Genomic DNA, 21770 nt, shown 5'->3' on the forward strand with positions numbered 1-21770 from the left:
AACAAAGCAGCAAAAAGACACTTGGACTCTTCCATGAATGCAAGTCTTGGGTTTATTCAGTTTTATTCTCTCTCCATAAACTGTCCTAGGAACACTACAACTTTTGGAACTGAGCATCCAGAATTCACCTGACGTAGAAAGTTAAAGCTGAACCTTTCGAGGTCTTACTGGTGCCAGCACTAACACAACTTTGAAGAAGAATTTACTAAGTCCATTTATACTGGTGGTGGTGCACAGGCAGGACAAAACATAGGTCATACTTCCATAGCTCATTTTAGAGGCACAGAGCCATTAACAGTAAAAATTGACCTTGCTGGGGAAAGACATATATAAAAAAAAGATAATAAAATGCAAAGCACAATAGAAGTGAGTAGTAGCTCAAGGTAGAAGAAAGTGAAGAGATTCCAGACAACTTCACAGACACTGGTTAAGGTCCTAATACATATTGCACTCCTGTGTAAAATTTAAAGTTAGTACCTGCAGTACCTGGAAGATTTTATATTGTCCACTACAGAAACAGATATTTAAGCAGTCTGTGCCTGTTAAGGATTCAGTATTTCTCCAGAAGTTTCCACAGCCTGAAAGATCTGCCTACTTCCACCATTACACTTCAGGAAGTCTGGATGCAGCTATCACTGAGCAAACTTGACACTTCTTGATAACACAGTTGAAACTTGGACATAATTCAAAATTTAATGTTACACAACTCAGACTCCAGACAGCATTCATTCCAAAGTGCCAAGCCTCAAGGAAAAAAAAAAAACATTTGAAGACATGTAGATCATGTCAGACATCCACAAAGCCAAACCATCTGGGAGAATTACATACTCAAGAAGTCAAACTGATGACCTGGAAAACAAGCTGCAATTAAGAGATGTCAGTTCCAGTTGCATTTCTAAAAGGCACAAAGGCCAGACACCCAGGTTTTTATTATTGCTTGCTTTCCACTAGAATTATGTAATACTTTATGGTTATTAATTTCTTGAACTTCAACATAAGTCTTTATAAAAACTTATGCAACAGATAGTCCTTGGACTTCTTTGACCTTAATTCAGATTTTAAGTGCGGATAGGAGATAATTCTGAAATTTCCATGCTAGGGCAACATCTGCCCAATAGGAGGAATTAAAGCCTTCATCACATCCCTACTGCTAATATCACAAGCAAGACCCCAGACTTAGCTGCAGGTGGCAGAGCAGAGCCAGATCCCTGCTCTTCTGTGCAGGGTTGCAAGAGAGTCCCAGAGTGGCTGCTCTGATAGTCAGAGACATCTCACAGCAAGAACAAGCAATATCCATCTTTTCACCCCACCCTGTGCAAAGTAAGCCGTGCCATGTGTTCACCATACCACCGCCTGCCACTTTACCTCCCAGCACCCAGGGGCAGAACAACCACAGCTTCTGCCCAGCGCTGTGTCAACGACTGATAGCTGGACTAGAGCCCGCTGAAAACTCAGCTCAAGTAGGACCAAGACAGTGCTGGTGTCTTGCAAAAAGCAAGAGAAAATCCAATACATGTCCTTCTCCAGTTGCCAGTACTGATGTAATCTATGAATGCCACCAGGTCCGCACCTTTGCTGAAGCCCAGCCTGCTCCTGGTTGTTCAGGTAGCAGCTGCTGGCCAGAACGTACTGCCTTCCCCTCCTGCAACTGTGGCCGCAAAACACCTGCCTTCCAGTTACGAGGAAAGTCATATTTTCTAGTTACAGGATGCATCTAACAGCCGAAACACAGGACCAAGCCAAGTGATCTTATTTCCAGCTTAGAAAGAAGACCGCTGAGCTGCCATGGACTGTGCTGAAAAAGACCCTGACTTCTGCACTGGGCTCGCCACGTCTCCTCGCCTATACAACACAAACGTTTCATACTGGCCCAGAAGGACCACTGCTGTCCAATGGATGAGGATTTCCCCGGGGAATTAAGGCTATGGAAATCTCCACATCACAAATGGACAAAACAGTCGTTTTCAAGGTCCCAACGTGCTTGCAATTGCAACTACTGGGTGCATGCACTAAATCTTACAATCCAGTACTTAACAACTGATGGTGTGTACCTCTCATGAGACTAAGTTCAGTTCATGCGGCCGCGTGTTTCATGCTGTCAGTCATCACTGTGTTTCTAGTTGGGAACAGCATATAGCAAAAGAGTATCTTGCACAGACCAAATCTGAAACTTTTACCTTTTTTTCTCATATAGTGAACAGAAGTAACAGTTAAAGGGTTATCCTGATATGAGCAATTCACACCCAAAACCACTGCCTGCTCTTTCCATACAGCCTCCTAAGGCTACCTGGTATTTTGGGAAGGACAATCCCAGGCACTGGAACACATTTTGCAGCCTTAATTCTGAAGCAAAACAATTTGACAGGATAAAAATCCACAGACCGTATACATGAGGGACAGCAGACAGGCAGACAAGAGTGTGACAATTCACGCATGTCCTCTGAGCTACTACTGTCTCACCTAGAGAGCAGCTTCTAGAAATGCCCATATTGCAATATTACTCTGATTATGTGCACATTAACAGCAGGAATCAATACCAAAAGCCCCTAAAGGTAATGAAGTTCACAGATTTAGCACTTCAACAATGGTATCACTTTTTAAAGCACTTGTTTGAAGGACACTAGAGGTTCAAGTGAAGCAAGCAACAGCTGGAACCAGCTTTTACACAGTGACCCTCTCCCAAATGATTTTTCTTGCAGGGGTCCCATAAAATCCACCCTCATTTCAACCACAACTCTTAGTGCAGGGCTAGCGGCGTTGGAAAAGGCATTCTGCCATCACAGGGCAACTGGGTTTGTTTGTAAAAGATTTTATGCCAGTGACCAGCCAAGGCATGGAGAGCTCAATGTACCAGCAGTCAAGGCATTTTTCAGGGGGACACAGTGAAAGGATGAAGGGCAGAGAGGGGATCAGGGCGAGTGATGGAAGCGAAAGTTCAATAATCCAGGCCACTGCCCAGACATACAAATTCAAGTCATTCAAAGTTCTCGGGAATTTCCCTCCTCTGTTTACACTTCCCAGCCCCAGCAAACCAGGTGCTCCTCTCTTTGACCCCTGGGGTGGTTATCAGGCCAGACTGAGCCAAGGCAATGAATTTATGTAAACACACAAGGTGGTATCTCTTCACCATCATTCTGCCACACCTTTCGTTTCTCTCCTACCCAGCCATTCCCTGAGATCACTTATTTATTTCAGTGCAGGACCGAATGCAGAGGCACCGGTACTGCAGCATACCTGGCAGGGAATGCTGCACTGTGTATGCTCTGCAGCATTGCTCTAACACCTACAGAGGAGAGAGGGGCCACTGTTTTCCATTCCTGCAGCCTCATCAAAGTTTTCTGCTGTGAGCACATGACTCAATTACAAAAAGGTATGACAAAAGCAAGGTTGCCACGTGAAGAAAAAGGGGAAGGAAGGGAAGAGAGACATGAGAAAGAAGGTCAAACCACACAAATGTAATTACGCAAAATCCAAAGAGAATGAACTAACTTGTCCCTGAAGCATCCTGGGTGAGAAGCATAGCCAGGACTGGGTGAGACTCAGTCATCCACCTAAACCAATGCCTGGTCTTGAGAGCAGCTACAGTCAGCAATACTGGGCAGACCATTGCCCTGAAGGCCACAGAAACCTCAGCTGTCTAGGTCCACCTCTACAAAAGCCAGACTTCTCATTTTATACAATCAGAACTTGGACTATACCCAGAGGTTAAAAAGAAGGGAAAAAATTATAAACAAAAGCTTCTTAGAACCAAATGTTTATCTAACTGTGAAGTTTTCAATTACTTCCTCCATCTCTGGAAACAGAGGACCTTACTTCCAGAGCTTGATATCAACTGGAAGTGTACATGTCTCCCGTCCTAAAAGGTCAGATTTCTTAAATTAAACTCCCAAAACAAAGACTCACTCTAAGCAGTACCATGTGCATCCGGATTCAAGCTATAAAAACTGATGCTCTTTCACATTTTCTTGAGCTCTCCCTCCAGGTTTGTTCAGGAATTCTGAATCATTAGAGACAAGTGTAATTTAAAGTTTTATGTGGAAGCTGAAATTTACTGCTTGGTGCCGGCTCTTGGCATCTCGGGATAAATTGAAAAGAACTCAGAGCACAACAATGAAATGAGAGTGGATGATTACAGACAGGAAGGTGGGGAGAGCGATCTCTGGTATGTGGTATGATGCAGCGTCACTAGTGATGGCATGAATGCGAGGGTGTCATGCCTTAAGGAAGATGAATTACTTAAGGTTAGAGTTACTCAGCACAATTAAGGAAGTGAATATTTAAATACCAGGAAAAGCTTAGCTTTGTGAAGAAAAGCGATCAAAGCCATTTCACGGAGCATACAGAGAATACTAGGCAAGTCAGGGGCAGTCAAGTTTTTCTTTCCAATGACGAAGCTGCCTTTGATCCCCAAGCCAAGAGCTGATACATACCACCTTTTCCAGAGTCAGCAGCAATCCTGCCTGTGGCCAGTGATCCCAGGTAAGGCATGCCTTACGCTGAAGATCTGAACTGAATTGAATTTCAGCAGAAAAATCAACTGAAAGTGCCAAGCTTTCACACACACCATTGAAGGAAGGTATTCCCCAACTTCACGCTCTGTTTCCCTGTGGGTAAGCGATAGTTTACTCATTCTATAAGCCTGGTGATAAATCAAAATCACAGATTATTTTCAGAAGGTAATCTCCAAAGACTAAAGAAATTTCTTTTATTAGTCAGAAGGTATGCTTAACAAAGAGCGTGAATTGCAGCTTGAGTTCAGTCGGAGAGTCCTGTGGGAGACAGTTTCCAAACAGCAAAGAGCAGCCTTCAGGTGCAGTTCACCCCCGCTCTCTCCTTTCTCTGTCCTGCAAGCAGCATCCCCTGGTTTGAGATCAGTTCTGCTACAAGACTGCAGCCAGGATCTGGCTGTGATGCTATCCATGCCAGAACACTTTATGCTCAGCCAGGACCACAGGCAGTGGCAGCACAACAGACCGAGGAGCTATAGGGTGACGCTTTTGTCACCCCAACTGCTTACTACAATAAGCACTACTGAAGTAAGAGTTATAGTCCCTTTATCCAGGCTATAAGCCCATCCCTAGCCTCCACAACCTTTAACAAGCAATGCTAACATTAGAGAGTTTTGGCAAAGGATGAAATCTAGGGAATTTTTAAGATCAAGTTACACGCTTTGACTGTAGGCTCAGCTGAGGCCAACTTACACGCCTGCATGATTTAAGTCACCCAGCTCTGGGTTTTGAGGATTAACAATTTGAAGTTTGCAGAGGCATCGTATATTTGCCCAACTGAAAAAGTGCTATCACACTTTATACGTCAGCGATAATTCTGCTTGCGAAGTCCCCTGTTCCCTTAAGGTTTTAACCAATTTAGCGGGGGAAGCATAGATGAGAGCAATCTCAGAACACACTTATTGCAAACACAAGATCCCAAGTGGATTTTCATAGGCTAGACCTGCGTGCATGCCTATCTGATCCAAAGCTGGCACACTTCACTTGAACTTAAACAAAAATATTACATTGAAAAATCACTATTTGGTGGCCATTGCGTTAAGGGAGAGAAAAACTCTAAAATCTTAGCTCTCTAAACTCAGAGATTTCAAAGGCAGCACTGGAACCACTGCATATAGAAACCACAATGTGAGCGCGGGATCAACACCAGAGAAAAACCCTATCTCCAAGCAGAAACCATGTAACACTAATTCAATTTATCCTAATCTATATAAAGCAAACAAGTGCATTTATTATAAAACAAGATAAGTTGTTTGAGCAGCAAGACAAGCTAATCTGTCTTTCAGTTGCCGGCAATCGTGCTGTGCTTTCTTCGCCCTTTGCCCACAGGAAGCCAAGCTTAGTTCCTACTTCTGAAATGTTCTTGCTGTCAATAACTATGTAATTTGCAACAGAGATTTAGCTCCCTGCCCAAGAGCCGGGGGAATATAGGTTGATGTGGACTTGACCTCTCGTGATGGCAATGACAGAAGACGTTATAAAACCAAAATTCCCAGAAAAGACTTCAATTATCAACAAACTCCATCAGCTCCTCTCTTCAGAGCAAGAAGGGAAAGCAGTTATCCTTTTCTACAGTTTTAAGCTTATTCTTTGGTGAATGCCTTATCTCTTCTCTGTGTGAAACAAAGGTGTGCTCCTCATTATGAGGAGGAAAGGACATAAGATACCTGCTGTGTACGTTTACATCAGCACTGTGTTACTAACACAGGCACACAAAAGATGACACACATTTTCCCGACTTTTTGCATACATCATTTGCACCACTCAGCACCAGAGTAGTTAACCCTGAGCAAGAGGAAAAGCAGAACACTGACAGAAATACTGTTCTGGATGACCTGTTGAACCCTCTTGCTTCCCTTAATCCCTGAAAGGAGGCTGTCCTGTCTCTCACTCCCCAGCTCTGTGCTACTGCTATGACAAACGCCACCTTCCAGCACGATATTTTTTTTTGCATCAGCGCATAAATTTATAACTTAATGGCTTCAGGGCAGTAAGTCTTCATTTTACGCCAAAAGAAAGCACATGTAAGCCTAGTTAGCTTGCAGAACAGCAAATTTACTGTTCTCAAACACACACGAGACAGGCCGTCTACAACCTAAGAAAAGGCATGGAGTGACCTTGACCACCACACTTACTAGCAGAGTCAAGTTCCAGCAAAGAAATCAGAAAGATGCTTCAATCCTCCACCACTGATTTTCTCTCTACTGAGAACAAAAACTCATCTAGTTTCCAGCTGGGGCAAATCTCACACATTCAAGGAAACGAGACTCCTTCAATCTGCATTAAATTAGACTGAGGTTTGCAAAATGTCATCCTTCTTCATGAAGGGTCAATGGGTTGAAAGTACATATCAATGTGGCCAGCAAACAAAAATTTAATTTTGATAGAACTGGAATATTTCTGGTTCTTAGTCTTCATCTTACCATCAAAACAGAAGACAAGTCCAGTTGATCCTACTACAATCACACTCAGACACAAATGCTACAATGCCAACGCCAGTCAGTCATCCACACAGGCACTGGTTCCCACAGGCACTCACTCCCCAGATCTCACGGCACGAAAGCAAGCACAAGGGTTCCAAATACGCCCCAGCATCTAAGCAATGCAAAGAAAAACAAACACACAAAATTTTAGATCAACTGAACCATGGACGTTTTTATTATGGGGAAAGGACTAATAACACTACCCGAGTTCTGCAATCCAAGTGGAATAGCCAAGCATGGCTGCTCCTACTGCCACAAAGTCCATAATCCAAGAGCATTCAGAAATCATAATAATAAAAAAAAAAAGAAATCCATGCCTGTTCACTGAGACCTGACAATTTTTGATTCCCCTCTCAGAACACCTGAAGGGGAAAAGCTGCAGCAATCTTCCAGCACACCAACAAACCCAGCCTCATGCACCGCTCCCCCCCCCCATCCCCCTGCCACATGAATTCATCACTTGCTTGTGCTTCAGCTTCTTCTTTGTTTAATTTTGGTTTCCTACACTTTCCGAACTAACCAGAGAGGTGCAGCTGTTCCAGCCTCTCTGAAAAAAATTCAAGCAGGAAGGCAGCCCTCCTTGCCTACGCTCCCAAGCAAAACTTGCACCTGGCAATGTCAAGGTCGTGGTTATTTTTCTCTGACCGTCAAGTTTCCAAACTGTCTCAACAAACCACAGAGAGGTTGGCACCAGGCCAGACCCCGTCCACACACCCCAAATTACAACCCAGCCCTGGCTCCAACGCCGTCCGGCCGCGGACACCCCACAGGAACACGGGTGGCCCCGGACCCTCCCCACCTCTGCAGCGTTTCTGACCCCACCACCTTTAACCTCCGCTGAGGAGACCCTGGCCGCGCACGGCTGCTTCCAGTCTGCTACAGAAGCCAAGCATCCCACGGCACGGGAACACCCAAAAAATTCAAATCCAGGCCTAGCGCTAGCAGGACAGCCCCCCCCCCCCCTTTTTTTCCTCCTTTTTTGCATGTATTTTCATCCAAATCTCCCAAGTGTGATTTAATGCCGACACCTTTTCCTCCCAGGTCTGGGATTCCCCTGGCTCCCCGAAGCAACTCAATAAAAGCAATAAAAGTTTCACGGGGGTGTACGGAATGGGGAAGCTCGCCGGCGAGCATGACCTAATGCACCCGAAATAACCGCAACCCACGACCCCGGGGAGGGCAAGGGACGCCCCAGACGAGCGCTGGCACCCACAAGGGGCTAAAACGCCTCCTCCAGCGCTGGATGGTGACACTGTGGCAGTGGGAAACCCGGCGGGGTCAGGGGGCAGCGCCGATCCACACTCAACAAATACATATATATATATATATATATGTACTTGTATAAGTATATATATATAAAAGAAGATGAAGGGCACCCGTCCCGCTAGGGAAGCCCGCTCCGCGCGGAGGCTGAGGACTGGCAGCAACTCACCACTCAGGTAGTTGGTCCACTTGTACAGCACCCCCTCCATGGCGGCCGGCCCCCGCCCCCATGCAGCGCGGCCGCCGCCCCCCGGCGGAGTCACGCCGCCCGCCGCCGCCGCCACCGCCGCCGCCGCCCCCCGCGCCCCGCCGCGCCGCCGGCACCCAGGGCCATAGCGGGGCGCCGCCCGCCCGGCCCGGCCCCCACACGCCGAGCCCGCCCCTCGCCGCCACGCTCCTAGCGCAGAACGCGCCGTGGCCGCGCACCCAGAGAACGGCCCCGTAGCGCTACGGAAGCGCAAACAGTTCTAGGAATCGCAACCCACGTGACCGACAGGAGACTGGAGGGCGGGGCAGGCGCAGAACGCCCAAAGCAGGTGGCCTTCCGCAGCCAATGGGAATGCGCCTTCTGTGAGCGCGCTGCCCAATCGGCGGCCGGCAGGAGCCGGCTCTATTGTGTGAGCGCTGCGCGGGGCTCCCCCGCTCGCTAACGTTCGCTTCCTGGAGCGCCGAGGCCCGCCCACTCCCTCACGCAGGGCCCCTCCCACAGAGATCTGCTGCCGATTAGCCAAGCTGAGGGACAGACAGGGGCGTTCCCCAATGGGCGACTTCTTCTTCTGGGCTCGCTCTGAAGCGAGCCAATCAGAGGGCGCGCCTCTAGTCCCGGCCCGTCGGAAGCCGGGGGCCGCCAGCTGTGGGGGCCGTTGCCACGTCTGCTGGGCGGGCGAGAGGAGCCGCGCACCGGGCCCGGCCCTGGCCGCTGCCGCGGGGAGCCGCGCCGCTAGGCTTGTAGGGGAGGGGGTGCGGGATGGCGGCCCGGCGGCGGTGAGCCTGTGGGGCGGCGATGGCGGCGGCGCTGCGGGCCGCCCTGCTGGGCGCGGCGCTGGGCTGCGCGGCCGCGGCGCTGATCCCCGCGGCTGACGTGAAGGTGGAGGTGCTGCAGAAGCCGTTCCTCTGCCACAGGAGGACCAAGTGGGGGGACATGATGCTGGTTCACTACGAAGGCTACTTGGAGAGGGATGGCTCCATGTTTCACTCCACGTAAGTAGCTCGCCCCGGGCCGCTCGCCTTCGAGCGGGCTGGTGGGTGAGCTTGCGCGGGGAAATACATATATATATATGTATATATATATATATATATATATGTGTATATATATATATATCTTTACATGTATTTTAACGTAGGTGATCTCCTCTGGCAGTGCTTTCCTGAATCTGGACCCCCTCAGAGTGGCCCGCAATCCATCTGCGAAGTAGCTCTGTGAGGAGCGTTTCGTTGAGGGCGGGTGGCTTTGTATTTTATCCTTACAATTATCCCTCCCTCCCAAAACGCCCCAAGCTTGCCTTTACCTGTGTACAAGGAAACAAAAGCAATGCATGCATGCTCATAGCATGCCCTAGATTTTATTGGTTATTGAATTAAAATAGCTTAAATAATGCCGCACACACTTGTGTGCGGGACCCTTTCCACCACCACCTATGTTCAGAAAGTTCGGTTTGCCTTTATACTTCGACAGTTTAGGAAGCACTGACTCACAATGCTGTTTAAGATGAACACCAACAGTAAAGCTTCTCTCCTTTCCCTTTGCCAGATTGAGGCTATAAAATAAATCTTATTTAGCTTTTGTTTTCTCGGTAGTCTGTAGAAAGTAGGGCCGTGTGGTATTTGTTAAAGGATGGGAATGTTAGACATCCTCTTCTGCAATTTAGACACAGGTTTTGGTATATGATCTCAGCAGTTTAATAAGTCTTCTGCTATGCACCAATTTCTGTCTGGTTTCTAAAGCAAACTTCTAGGGGAGAAGTCTGCCTCTAATTTTAAAAAAAAAAAAAAAAAAAAGCTATATATATCCTTCCACTACTGGCAGTACAATGACACCTTTTCATTACTGAAACGGCATATTCTTCACCTGCCCCCGACCAGACAAATCAACATACCAGAGCCACAGTAATGCAAGTAAGAGGAAGAGCCAGAAATTCAAGGGAGTCTGCAGAGAGCTTGCAACGACTTGCTAATGTTGCCTTTCCTGTAAAACATCAACGAAGGGTTAATAGTGGGAGACAGCAAAATGCTCAAGTATCCGTAGGCTATGTCTGAAGTGTACTTTCGTGGAACATACTAAAAAAAAAAGACAATGTTTTGCATGTTTATGCTCTTGCAGACGATTTAAATTAAAATCTCACTAATTTTCTCTTGTAGTTAAGCTGCCTCTCTAAAAGGAGTTCTAGTGACACTCTAAGTTTTTGCTGCTGACTAACTTCTGTAAGTTCTCTGTTTTCTTGTTAAGCACCTTTCCTGCATGACTAGTATATCGAGCTGTTAAAATTCTGTCTCTGTCAGTAGAGTGAAAGTAGTCCTGGTGTACCACCTGGTTAAACTGGAAAAGGGGCTTGTCTGCCTATTTTAGACTCGAATGTTTTGCATGCATTTTTTTCTCTTTTCTAGACTATCTATCTGTTGTGTACTTGTTTGTGTTTTGTTTTAGATTTTTTTTTTTCTTCTCCTAATGGCTTTTTTGGAAGAGATGTGGCTAATTCTTCTAAGCATGTTATAAGGTGTATTGTAATCACGACCAAGCTGGTTCTTGATTTGCAATTTACCAAATATGCATGCCCTTGAATGCAGATTTTTAAGTAGAAATGCCTTTCTAGTATGATCAGTTTCAAAGTGGAAATAGGTGATCAGGGAAGTGAAGGTGGGGATCCAGGTTGCTCAGTGTTGTCATAAACACACCATGTAGATATTGTTTTAGTTCTTTCCACTTCTTAAGGAACCTTGTCATGCAAGGCATAAGTTTTAAAGACTTAAAAGTCTATGTCTTTCATTTAAGAAATGCCAAGTTGCCAAACAGTGGTGTGTTTTTAATTATGTATCTATGCTGTGAGCATCTTCCATCTGCTCCACGTGCCTTTTACGGAACTTGCTGTCTAAAGACTAAGTGTTTTATTCTGTTCTTTTCCAGTCACAAGCATAACAATGGTCAACCTATGTGGTTTACACTTGGCATAAGGGAAGCTATCAAAGGCTGGGACAAAGGTTTGAAGGACATGTGTGTGGGAGAGAAGCGGAAGCTAACTATTCCACCAGCCCTTGCTTATGGAAAAGAAGGGAAAGGTAAAACACCTGAAGTCCTTCCCTTACTTTAATTGTTTTTAATATCTGTATTTTATTCTTCTTCTTGGTCCAAGAGGTTAGCAGGCTTTCAAGCTTTCCAGGCTGATTCCATTAAATAAGAAAAATTGATGGAGTCAGGTGCTCTTTCTCACAAATTTTTTTCTGCAGAAATAACCATTAAGTGGTTATGTGGTGAATGCGGGGCGGAAAAATAGGAATTGATGGTAGCTGCTGTGTTGTATGCTCCGAGTGTCTTTTCTGTTGGTGCGGTGCTCAACAGTGCTCTGCTTCCACACACCCCCCCTTTTTTTTTTTTTTTTTTTTTCTTTTTATAGTCAAGCTGGAAGTGGTTGCTTAGGTAACAGTTGGCTTTTTGGCTGTGGCATCTGTGTTTGTGGTAATACTTCATGAATGTGCATGTACAAGCCTCGTTCTTGTTTGCAGGTTTCTTTGAGAACCTGAAGAATCTCCCTGTACTGCTCCCCAACCAGTTCGTAGCTGATGCAGTGAAAAGTCACCGTTTATTTCTCCATATAGGGACATTTAATTCTTTCTCTCTTTTAACTATTTTCAGTTTGGGCAGTGGTCTTTGTTATTCACAGTAAGATACACAGGTAAATGGGCAGTCATGCTGGCATCTACTGAAGATGTATTGAATGATGTACAGACAGATAAAAGCATTGTTTGTAGTGTTTTCTCAACCTGTCTATTACTGATGGTGTTTGGGTGTTTTCCTTTCAAACATTTCCAGAATCCTATTTTAATGGGAGGGCCAGATCTGCGATTTGCAGTTAAATGAGTAACAGCTTGAAAGAGGCAGGAAGGTTAGTTTTTCTGCTTCATGGGGTTTGTTTTAGTTAACTTTTTTGAGCAATTATTAGAATATTTTGTCATGACAACAGTTATCACAAATGACCTAAGGTAATGCAAGGTTTTAAAGCAGGAAGGATAAATGTCTTGGAACATATAATCCTTCCTGCTACTGTCCTTTCCCATTAATCTGAGACTGCTTTAGGAATGAGGAGTGTTTGCATGTCTATCTTGTGGCAAGTAGGGCTGAACATAAGCTAAGTAGTACTCCATATTACTCCATGCTAAGTAGTACTTCATACATACAAGTGTACTCTGTATCCTCCTTTCTTGAAAGTATCCTTTTAAAACATCTTTTAAAGCTGTGGTTTGGGGTTCAAGAGATAGTATTAGAAGTAATCATGTTTGCAGTGGTCAGTCAACTATATGCAGCGCACAACTGTAAATTTTTCAACAAAAAGATAAATGTTGAAGTGCTTGCTTAGTCATCACAGGCCTAATTGCCTTGATTAATATGTAAAGCACTACAGTTGTTCTTCAAAGACTTGCAAGCCTCACCTCTGTGTTTAGTGCAAGGCTGAACAAGTAAACACTGCTAGCTGCTGCAAGAAATTACTTGCTTTAGAAAAACTTTGAAGTATTTGAACATAATTATGTTGCTATTTTCAAATGATGCCCTTGAAGACAGAATTATTCCGTATTCTTCATGCTTTCCTCTGAATGCATATAACTTCACTCTCCTCCCACCTGGTGCTTTGCTTGCTGTCTGACTTGAATGATGAGTCAGATGCCTTTTTCTGTAATGCTCAGAAAAATTACCTGTGTTCCAAACTCTAAGCAGGCCACTGTGTGCTGTATTTCCAAAAGTTTCTGCACACTTATTCATCCCAGAAATCTACAAGCCCATTTCTTATTGCAGCTCAGGGTGTACTTAACACTGTAGGTCTGATGTGTGTAGGTGTGGATTAGTTTTTTCCCTGTCTTCTTAAGCCACAGGAATATTTTTTGGGGTGCTACCATCCAATGTAGAAATATATTTGGTCCTATTCAACTTCTCTCTATATAAGGAGCAAAGCGGTGTGCTAAAAGGTCTTTGACAGTAGTAGCTTCAGCCATCAGCTTGAAGGTATAGCATACCATTTTAAAAGCCAATGCCTGATAAACTGAAATCCTGGGGTGGGGAAGTGTATGGTCCTTGGCACTATTAGGAAATTATCAGTCTGTTCACCTGCATCAAAAATGGAATGATGCCAACATGTCTCTTGAGCAGGTTTATATACTTAGTTTCTGCTGTGTGTTTGGGAATGGCTCAGTGCTTTGTGTGGCAGTCCAGAGGCAGCTGTGGGATACTGACAGCATTGCTGCCCTTCTGTCTTTCTCTGCCAGAAGAGTTTTTCCAGTGGCAGAATAGCAGTTACAAGGTGTCAGTTGGCAGTGGAGAGGAATTTGGAGACTGGTGGGGTTATGGTGTATCAGGAGGACTGAATTCAACCTTCTTGCTACCCTGTCTATCAGTCTTGGCTGTATGTTGCAGTAGTGGCCACCTGGCTGGCTGTACAGTCTCTTCACTGTTTTCCACTCGTGGTCTATCTGTCTCTGGCCATGAAAAGAAGATTCAAGAATGTTGTCTCCTAAACCTGTGATGATGATTGCTGAATATGAGCTCACATCAACACATACTAGTCTCTAACAAAACTAGTCGCATCTAAAGTTGCGTATGTGCTGTAAGGGCTGCTCAGGGTCCAGGCTACACTCTGAAATAGTTACATTTATCACTGTTGCAGATACTTATCCTTGTTAGTTCAAATTGCAGGATGCTTTGAAAGTAGTAAGGTTACTGGAACATTGCTCTGACACATATGGCTTTTGTGTGGCACTGAATATGTAGTTGTTTTTAACTTTTCTCCATGTTTACCATTTTGGGCAGGAAAAATTCCACCTGAGAGCACACTGATTTTCAACATTGACCTTCTAGAAATTAGGAATGGACCAAGGTCTCATGAGTCATTCCAAGAGATGGATCTTAACGATGACTGGAAACTGTCCAAGCAAGAGGTGAGTGGGTGACACTTCTTGTGAGCAAACCTAACATGATGAGATAGTGCAAAGGGAAAGATAAGCTTAACTTGATCCTGTTAGAGAAGTATCTAAACATAAGTTAGATTTTAGCTACTACTGTGCACAGAGCAACTCTGCAAGCAAAATACACACTATTTAAGAGTGCTTAAAGCAATTGTTTATTGGGCGATGCACAGTATGGGTAACTAGGACTAATGAGTTGTTAGCATAACTACTGAATTGATATGCTCATCATGAATGGTAAGACACCCAAAAAGTTACTGCTGGCCAGGTGGTCATTAGTCATGTGGGGAAGGGTGAGTCTCTGTTCTTCCCTGGAGCTGACTTTCAATGTTGCTGCCTTCCAGTTCTCTGCTTTTTTTGCCTTTGGAGTTTTATGCCTTTTTGGGTTGGTATCTTTCATGCCAAATGCACTTGAACTGCTATTCCTGGCTCAACAATTAAGCTCCTGTCTGTGCTTTGCCTTTCTTGTATGGCTTCAGCTCACACACTTTCTTATACCTTAACAATAGATTTTTTTTTTTTTTTCCAGTAAAACTAAGCTAAATAAGCACATCTATGCTGCACCACACTGAGCCTTAAATCCCAGTGGAACTGCTGGACTGGGGGTTCAAAAGTGGCCTCGGTAAGCTGAGGCATAGGTGCATGACACAGATGTGTGCCCCACAGTTATGGAAGACTTGGATAAGTTAAAACATCTTAGAAATAAAACCAGACTTCAGGGCTTTTTGGGATTAGTTGATGATTTACTAATAAACTGGAATTAGAAATTCTGCTGTAGGGCAGACCTGTTTCATAGCATTCACTGTCTGAAGGATGTGTATTCAGCATTATTCACCTTCTATTTGCCTCTTATTTTCAGTCTTCTGCTTTTCCAATGAGCAAAAGTCATCCATGAGAAGTTAGGATAAACCACTACATTCTTTTTGATTTGGGGCTGGTACAGTTTGCTAGACCCAAAAGACTAATCTTTCGTACTGTGCATCAGACAGCATCAGTGTGTCCACTGTCTGTGTATTAGAAATGTAAGCAATGACCCTAACAAATACCAGAATATGAAATGAATAAAACAGACCTGAAACATGGCCCATTTATCTTGCTGTTAACAGTCCACTGTTACCACTTACATAGCAAGAACTGTATCTGTTTAACAGGTGGCTGTATTGATATTGATATTCTTGTAGAAGGCTCTGCAATTTAGAACCCTTGGGATCTCAATAGTTAAACCTTAAACTCAGTAAAAATAATCTGATGTTGTTCAAAACACCGCTCACCATTAGTAATGAGCTTAGTGTAAATAACTGTTGCAGTAGTCTTTTTAAAAGCTACCTTGAATCTTTGTCCCTTAAAATTTTGAGGTGTCTAGAAATAAATCTTTATTAATATAGTTCCCATAAGAGCAGCAAAGCTGAGATTGTGGACAGATTTCTGTATATATTTGGGGCGGCCGTTTACATCTACTGGTTTGTCAAAGTGCTAGGATGTGAAAAAGCTGTTTGGGTCTCTGACCAATTGGTAGCTAACAACTTCTGCCTACCTATTGATACTTTACTGTATAGACATGAGATGACAGGTTTTCCTGGCTCATTTTTCAGTCAGATACCATAAAGGTACGGCAACTGATTTGCTAGTTTTACTGTTGCTTATCTTACTAAAGAGTCTTTCATCACTGAATGGGGCTGCAGAATCAGTCAGACAAGTATTATTCTGGCAGTGGCATAGGAAGGAAGGTGTCTGTCTAATACTACCGTCCTGAACATAGCGGCCCTCTCTTATGCTACAGTAATCAATTCTTTCATAAGCCTAAACACATTAATTCTCACCTTTTGTCTAATAGGTGAAAATTTACTTGAAGAAAGAATTTGAAAAGCATGGAGCAGTGGTAAATGACACCCAGCATGATGCTTTGGTTGAAGACATATTTGATAAAGAAGATGAAGACAGTGATGGGTTTATATCTGCAAGGGAATTTACGTACAAGCATGATGAGCTGTAGAAAAGGGTGGCATAATTTTTTTGACACAAATGGCGGTGACTTAGACTGTCTGGTTCTCTTGTCTTAATTCTATGTTTTGGAGTTGGCGGCTGCTGTTGGCAAAGAAACATTCTTTGTTTATATAAAAGAATTTCTGTGCATTATGTACAAATGTTTTAAACTATTTTAAAGTATGAAAATGTACCTCCTTCTATGCAGCAAAGAGTTGCACATCAGTGTTTTTTTAATTTTGTATTAACTTATTTTTCAGAAATGAAACAAAATTTCCAGTTATCAAACACTGTGAAAATCAAAATCCAGTTCAGTGCCTTTCTGTGACTTGTTTGTGTGTTAAGATCACTTTCAGTGACTCCTTTATGTATAACTTCTAGTCTGTGGCTTAATTACTTGACCTTCCTTCTTGTGTGTCACTGCTTGAAAAGCAGTGTGCTGACCTTGCTTTTTTTCTGCAGATTTTTGAAAGATGTGTTAGAAGGCATCAGCATCTCTTTATACAGCTGAGAAACTGATACAAAGCTGAATGAGAAGAATGACTATCCTGTGCTGATTTTGCTCTTCTAAAGGGAGTGTTACCAACCATGCCAATAATTGTCTGCATTTTTCTTTAAGTTATGTGAACAAAGTAGGAGTTAAATGCCAGACTCTCGCTTTTAATGTCAGCAACATTCTAGGAAGTGCCTGTAATTTGGAAAATAGAAAGTTATGCTGCAGCACAGAGGTGGTGTCCTTTACACATAAACACATTTGTTTTGAAACTCGGAGCTTGCATTCATGAAGAAAGATCATACCTTTCTCCTCTCAAGTTTTGAGGGAGATATTAAGCAAAATGTTACAAGTCTGAAGTTTCTACTATTTGCAGAAGGGGAAGAGCATGCTGACAGGAGGGTCAGTATGGCCTGAAGAGCAATTTGCATTGTCCTGCCCTGCCTGCTTTGCTACTGCCTGAGTTGCAGCACTTGTTTCATCATTGCCCTGTTGCAGTATTTTCACAAGTAGCACAAAAGTGATGTGAATTTTAAATAATAGTGACGTTAGAAAAATAGAGGCATGAGGTAAATGGTATGGTGCTGTGTTTTTACAGAGGTGGAGGCCATGAGGATTTTAGCTCCACGTTGTGTTTGTTTGAACTGTTTCTGGAGAGGAGGAAATACTTAGCAATTGTCCCTGGGCTCTAAAATGAGAGGGCAAGATATCTCAGGGAAGCAATTAGCCTGTATTCTGGCACCACTAACATATGGGTCTCTGAACATAGTATTTTACTTGAAAAAAATGTTGCTCAAGGCTATGTAGGGACACAAAGCAAATCCAATTGTATGAAACTGAGATTGCTGCATTGCACTAATCCTTAGCCACTGCCAAGTGCGACTCGACATCCAAGGTTCTCAATGCTGTAGATGAGCTAGTTGTTTTACCCGCCACCTAGTGTTGCAAGTAAGTCTTAGACTACTCTGTTAAATGGAGTTCAGCTGCATATGGATGTAGCAGATTGCTGTCAACAGTGACTGTTTTAGGGGGAAAAAGTGTAAGTGAAGGTATGCGGTGGTGGGGGTTTTCTGTTGGCTGGTTTTTTTTCTTCCAGCATCTGGCATTTTGTGGCTGATGGCCTACAGAATTAAGACCACATATCTTGGTTTCAGGAGCCTTTAGGTCTTTTTCCTCAATGATGCCATCTAGTTTTCTTGAACCCATTTATACTTTTGTTCCCATAATGTTCTATGGCAGTGAGTTTCACCATAGAACAATGTAGGGAAATATTTCCCTTTGTTTCTAGGCTTGTTGCCTGTCCTGATTCTTGCACTGTGAGGAAATAACGAATAATCATTCCCTATTTAGCTCTTACTGGTCATGATTTTGCATATCAGTTTTTTTTTTTTTTTTTTTTTTTACTCATCACTTGAGAAAATTCAACTTGCCTGACCTTAGCTCCCAAGGTTGTCTGTGTTCTGTGCTCGGTGCCTTGATTTCTCCTACAGCCACTGGGGCACTAGGCACTTGGGGGCAACTTATCGCATGTATATTTTTCATGCTGTATCAGGATAGGTGCCTTATCAAATAGAGATACCTGTCTTTTTCCATTGACTACATGGGGAGCCTAGGCAATTACCATAGCCTAGGCTGAGGAGGGCTAATAGGATATGAGGTTGGCCTGTAAGGCAATCTTGCCTCCTTTGTAATAAATACAAGTTGGGAGTCAGGCAATGCTGTGAAATGTACCTATGCATTATCTTCTACTTAGTGGTTTGTTTGTTTTGTTTTGTTTTTTAAAGCATTTCATAAAGACAACTTTCAGTGAACATGAATTGTAGTTAATTTGTTAATGCCAGCAGAGCATTAAAGCTGCAGGACCAAGAAGCTTTATTTGGTGCGTTGTGTGTAGGTTTATGCCAGATGAGTGGATGATTTTTGTTCTTGGTGCTTTTCTTGGTAGCTGTGTTATGTTTCTGAAATGGAAGTAAAAAAACATTTCAAAAGTGCAGAATCAGCAGCAGATTTGAGAAGCCACTTCAACTTTATTACTGTTTGCTATCATTGAAGTCCTTCTGTGAAGACGAAGGGATTTCTGTGGTAGAAATAGCACTGCTTGTCTTAACCTCAATTGCACCTGCTTGTTAATCCACAGGGCAATACTGCTGCAGTGCCAGCAGGAGCCGGCCAGCTACCTGAAGGAGAGCAGAGGCAGGCAGCTGCCTGCCCTCTGAGGGGAGAAGGAATATTGGAACTTCAGTGGCATTCAGCAACATTTTGGCTGGCTTGCATGTGAAGTGCAAGGTGTATTTCCCCTGAAGAAACAAACCCTCACTGCCTGTCTGTAAAATGCAGCACTTGAAAAAGTGGGGAGGGCTCAAAACAGTGCTGTAAGCACATACCAGATTGTTCCTTCTGCAGTTTATAGCCTTCTTCACACGTTTCTTGTTGTTTTGTGGTTATATAGGAAAATATGTACTGATGGTTTTCAGAACGGCTGCTTGTCATTCAAAGCCACTACCCAGCAATTACAGTGGGAGTTGCTGCCTTCTCTAGGTATAGAAGCAGTCTTCAGAGCTTACTTTATTTGAAAATTCTTGATATGCAATGCAGTGACACAAGAAAGCTTTTGGCAAAGCTTCAGAAATGGTGCTTATAGTCTGAAATGTTTTTTAAAGCTTTCTCCTTTGAGATCAACTGAGAAGGCAATGTTGAAAATGAAGCAATCACTGTATTGGGTCTTAAATCTTTGCTTTTCGGTACCTTATGTTCTTGTGCTGCCAGCAACATCCCCAGTATAGAGGTGTTTTGGTGAGTACTATATGTGACAGAGTCATAAAATTGCAGTGCTAAGTACATGTTGAACACATTGCTACCATAGTTTCTTCTTCATGACATTTAGAACGAAAATGATGGATAGCCTGTTTCCTGAGTACTTCAGTGTAAAAATAGGTGGTACAGGTCAGCCTTTCAATTACAGTTGTCTTTGTTGCATGTGCTCCCACACCCCATCATTTCTGCTATTAGATACAATGTGGTCTGTCCCTTGATCCAGAAATCCCAGTTTCAGATGGCAGGTGAGCATCAGCACATAGGGAGAGCTCGCTGCTTTGGGGCATTCCGGGGGAAAGGAGCAAGACTAGGGGAAATATGCAGAGCAATGTGAGAAATGCAAAAGACTTTGTTTCCTAGATCCTTTGGCATTTGCTTACTTGGTAGAAAGGACATTGGCAACCACTGATGTAGGTACTGCAAATTATAAGGCTGGTTCCTGATCTGGCTTTGACTAGAAATCACTGCTTCAGCCAGTTTCCATATGGATTTTTTTACTCTTAGAACAAAGTTCAAATGCACAATTCCAAGGTCCATTAAGGAATATTCAGAATAGGTATGTTGCATTTGTTGCATATGTTGCATTTAAGAAGCATGACTGCTTCTTAAAAATACATCAGTCTCATTATAGAGCTTTTGCAAAAAAAAATCCCACAAAAACCCCCCAAACCCACCACCTCAAAACCTTTCATATATCTTCAACACTGAATTGGTTTTGGTAACAGGAAATAAACCAAACAAAACCTGCTTATATTTGTATAATCCTGGATAATTTTAGCCTCTCTTGAAAGTTAATCATAATGCTTACATTCTGTGGCCTAGTTTTCTCCTGGTACATAGGAAAAACAACTCTCTGAGAAAATAATGATCTTTCTTTAGCTATCCTGCTTCTGGTTTCATGCTTGTGCTTGATTATGTCAACAGTTTCACACAAGAAATGTAATTGAAAAAGCTCAGGAGGAAGCTATGTATCTGTTACAGGGACAAGGACCTTCATTATCATCTCTCCCAGCCTGGAGGGGATTCAGATGGAGCCTCCTCCTGCATCACATTTCTTCCTTCTAGGAGGTTCTGTTCCAAAAGCAGGCTGGTTGAGCTAGGGGTTGCACCGGGTTAGGAGCTGTGTGGTATTTCTGTTCTCTTGAATGATGTAAAAGAAGTAGGAGCTTGGTTTAGCTGAGAAATTTGCCATGAAGATAGAGGATAGTTTGAAACATGTCAGGTAAGTAATTTTGTGCAAGGTTTCTGAAGGCCATATTCCTGGAGTTTGTCCACAGGGATAGTATTTTTTTCTCTCTTTTTTTTTTTTTTCTCATAACTGCTCTGCATCTCCATTAGGTAAACAATAACAAAGCCACTTTAAAAATACTAGGATCTGACCCCAGAAATCTAGCGGAGCCAACTCTTCAGAGCTTCCCCAAATCCCAGTTATGTTTTCCTCTAAAAAATCTGAGGCTGATGCTAACTGCCATTAAGAGCTGCTCTTCATATTAGATACAATGCTTCTAATTTCTAGTTTGTGTCATGACCTGCTTAAGGAGATTAAATGGTGCAGGATAATTGATTTCTCATCTGGGAGTCAGACTGAAAGCATTAAATCAATTTCTCTAGTTTCTTTAAAGCAGCTGATGTTTCCTCTTCTGCCTCTTTCCCTGAATATTGGACTAGGTAATATCTATTTCTATTGCGTGCTTGGCCTGCTGTTTCTCTGGGAGTAAATAGCTTAGCTCTGGTCTCTCTAATCTGCTGGGATATGTCTTTAGAGAACAGGTTTTCATTCCATAAATACAATGCAAAATGTTCTTGGTGACCCTGTGTCCATCTCTGGGTATGGAATCTATATGGCTATAGCTAATGGACTAATCATAGCTTAAAGAAAATTATGTCCTGCTGGATATTACTCCTAGCAATGCTGACCACAACACTTAGGTAAGACTGGCGATGATCCTTCCTTTTAACAGAAGGTAAGAATTCATATTTGCATCCAGTATTTCAGCCCTTGTGTGCTGTCATGTCCTCATTGCTATTGTAATTATTATTAGTTGGGTTAAGTTCTGGGTT

At 43.3% G+C, this 21770-nt stretch overlaps 2 protein-coding genes across 3 annotated transcripts in view; one reads left to right on the top strand and one right to left on the bottom strand.

Moving 5' to 3' along the window:
- Positions 1-8687, bottom strand: part of PLEKHA8 (pleckstrin homology domain containing A8) — a 33320-nt gene extending 24633 nt beyond the window's left edge. The window contains exon 1 of one of the 2 annotated variants that reach the window (XM_087772194.1): positions 8424-8687. In XM_087772194.1, coding sequence (XP_087628320.1) covers positions 8424-8463 — 40 coding nt within the window. In that variant the 5' untranslated portion in view covers positions 8464-8687. The remainder of the gene's footprint in view (positions 1-8423) is intronic. The other variant, XM_087772205.1, reaches the window with a different exon arrangement.
- Positions 8688-9072: 385 nt separating this feature from the next.
- On the top strand, positions 9073-21511 carry FKBP14 (FKBP prolyl isomerase 14). Its single transcript, XM_087772219.1, has 4 exons — positions 9073-9454; positions 11376-11527; positions 14265-14392; positions 16254-21511. Exons 1-4 carry the CDS (start codon positions 9258-9260, stop codon positions 16410-16412), a joined length of 636 nt encoding a protein of 211 aa, XP_087628345.1. The 5' UTR covers positions 9073-9257; the 3' UTR covers positions 16413-21511.
- The last annotated feature ends 259 nt before the right edge of the window (positions 21512-21770 follow it).

The sequence above is a fragment of the Nipponia nippon genome, unplaced genomic scaffold (genome assembly GCF_047370975.1).
Source record: "Nipponia nippon isolate SJK-2023a ecotype South Korea unplaced genomic scaffold, ASM4737097v1 scaffold_1, whole genome shotgun sequence".
Lineage (NCBI taxonomy): Eukaryota > Metazoa > Chordata > Aves > Pelecaniformes > Threskiornithidae > Nipponia > Nipponia nippon.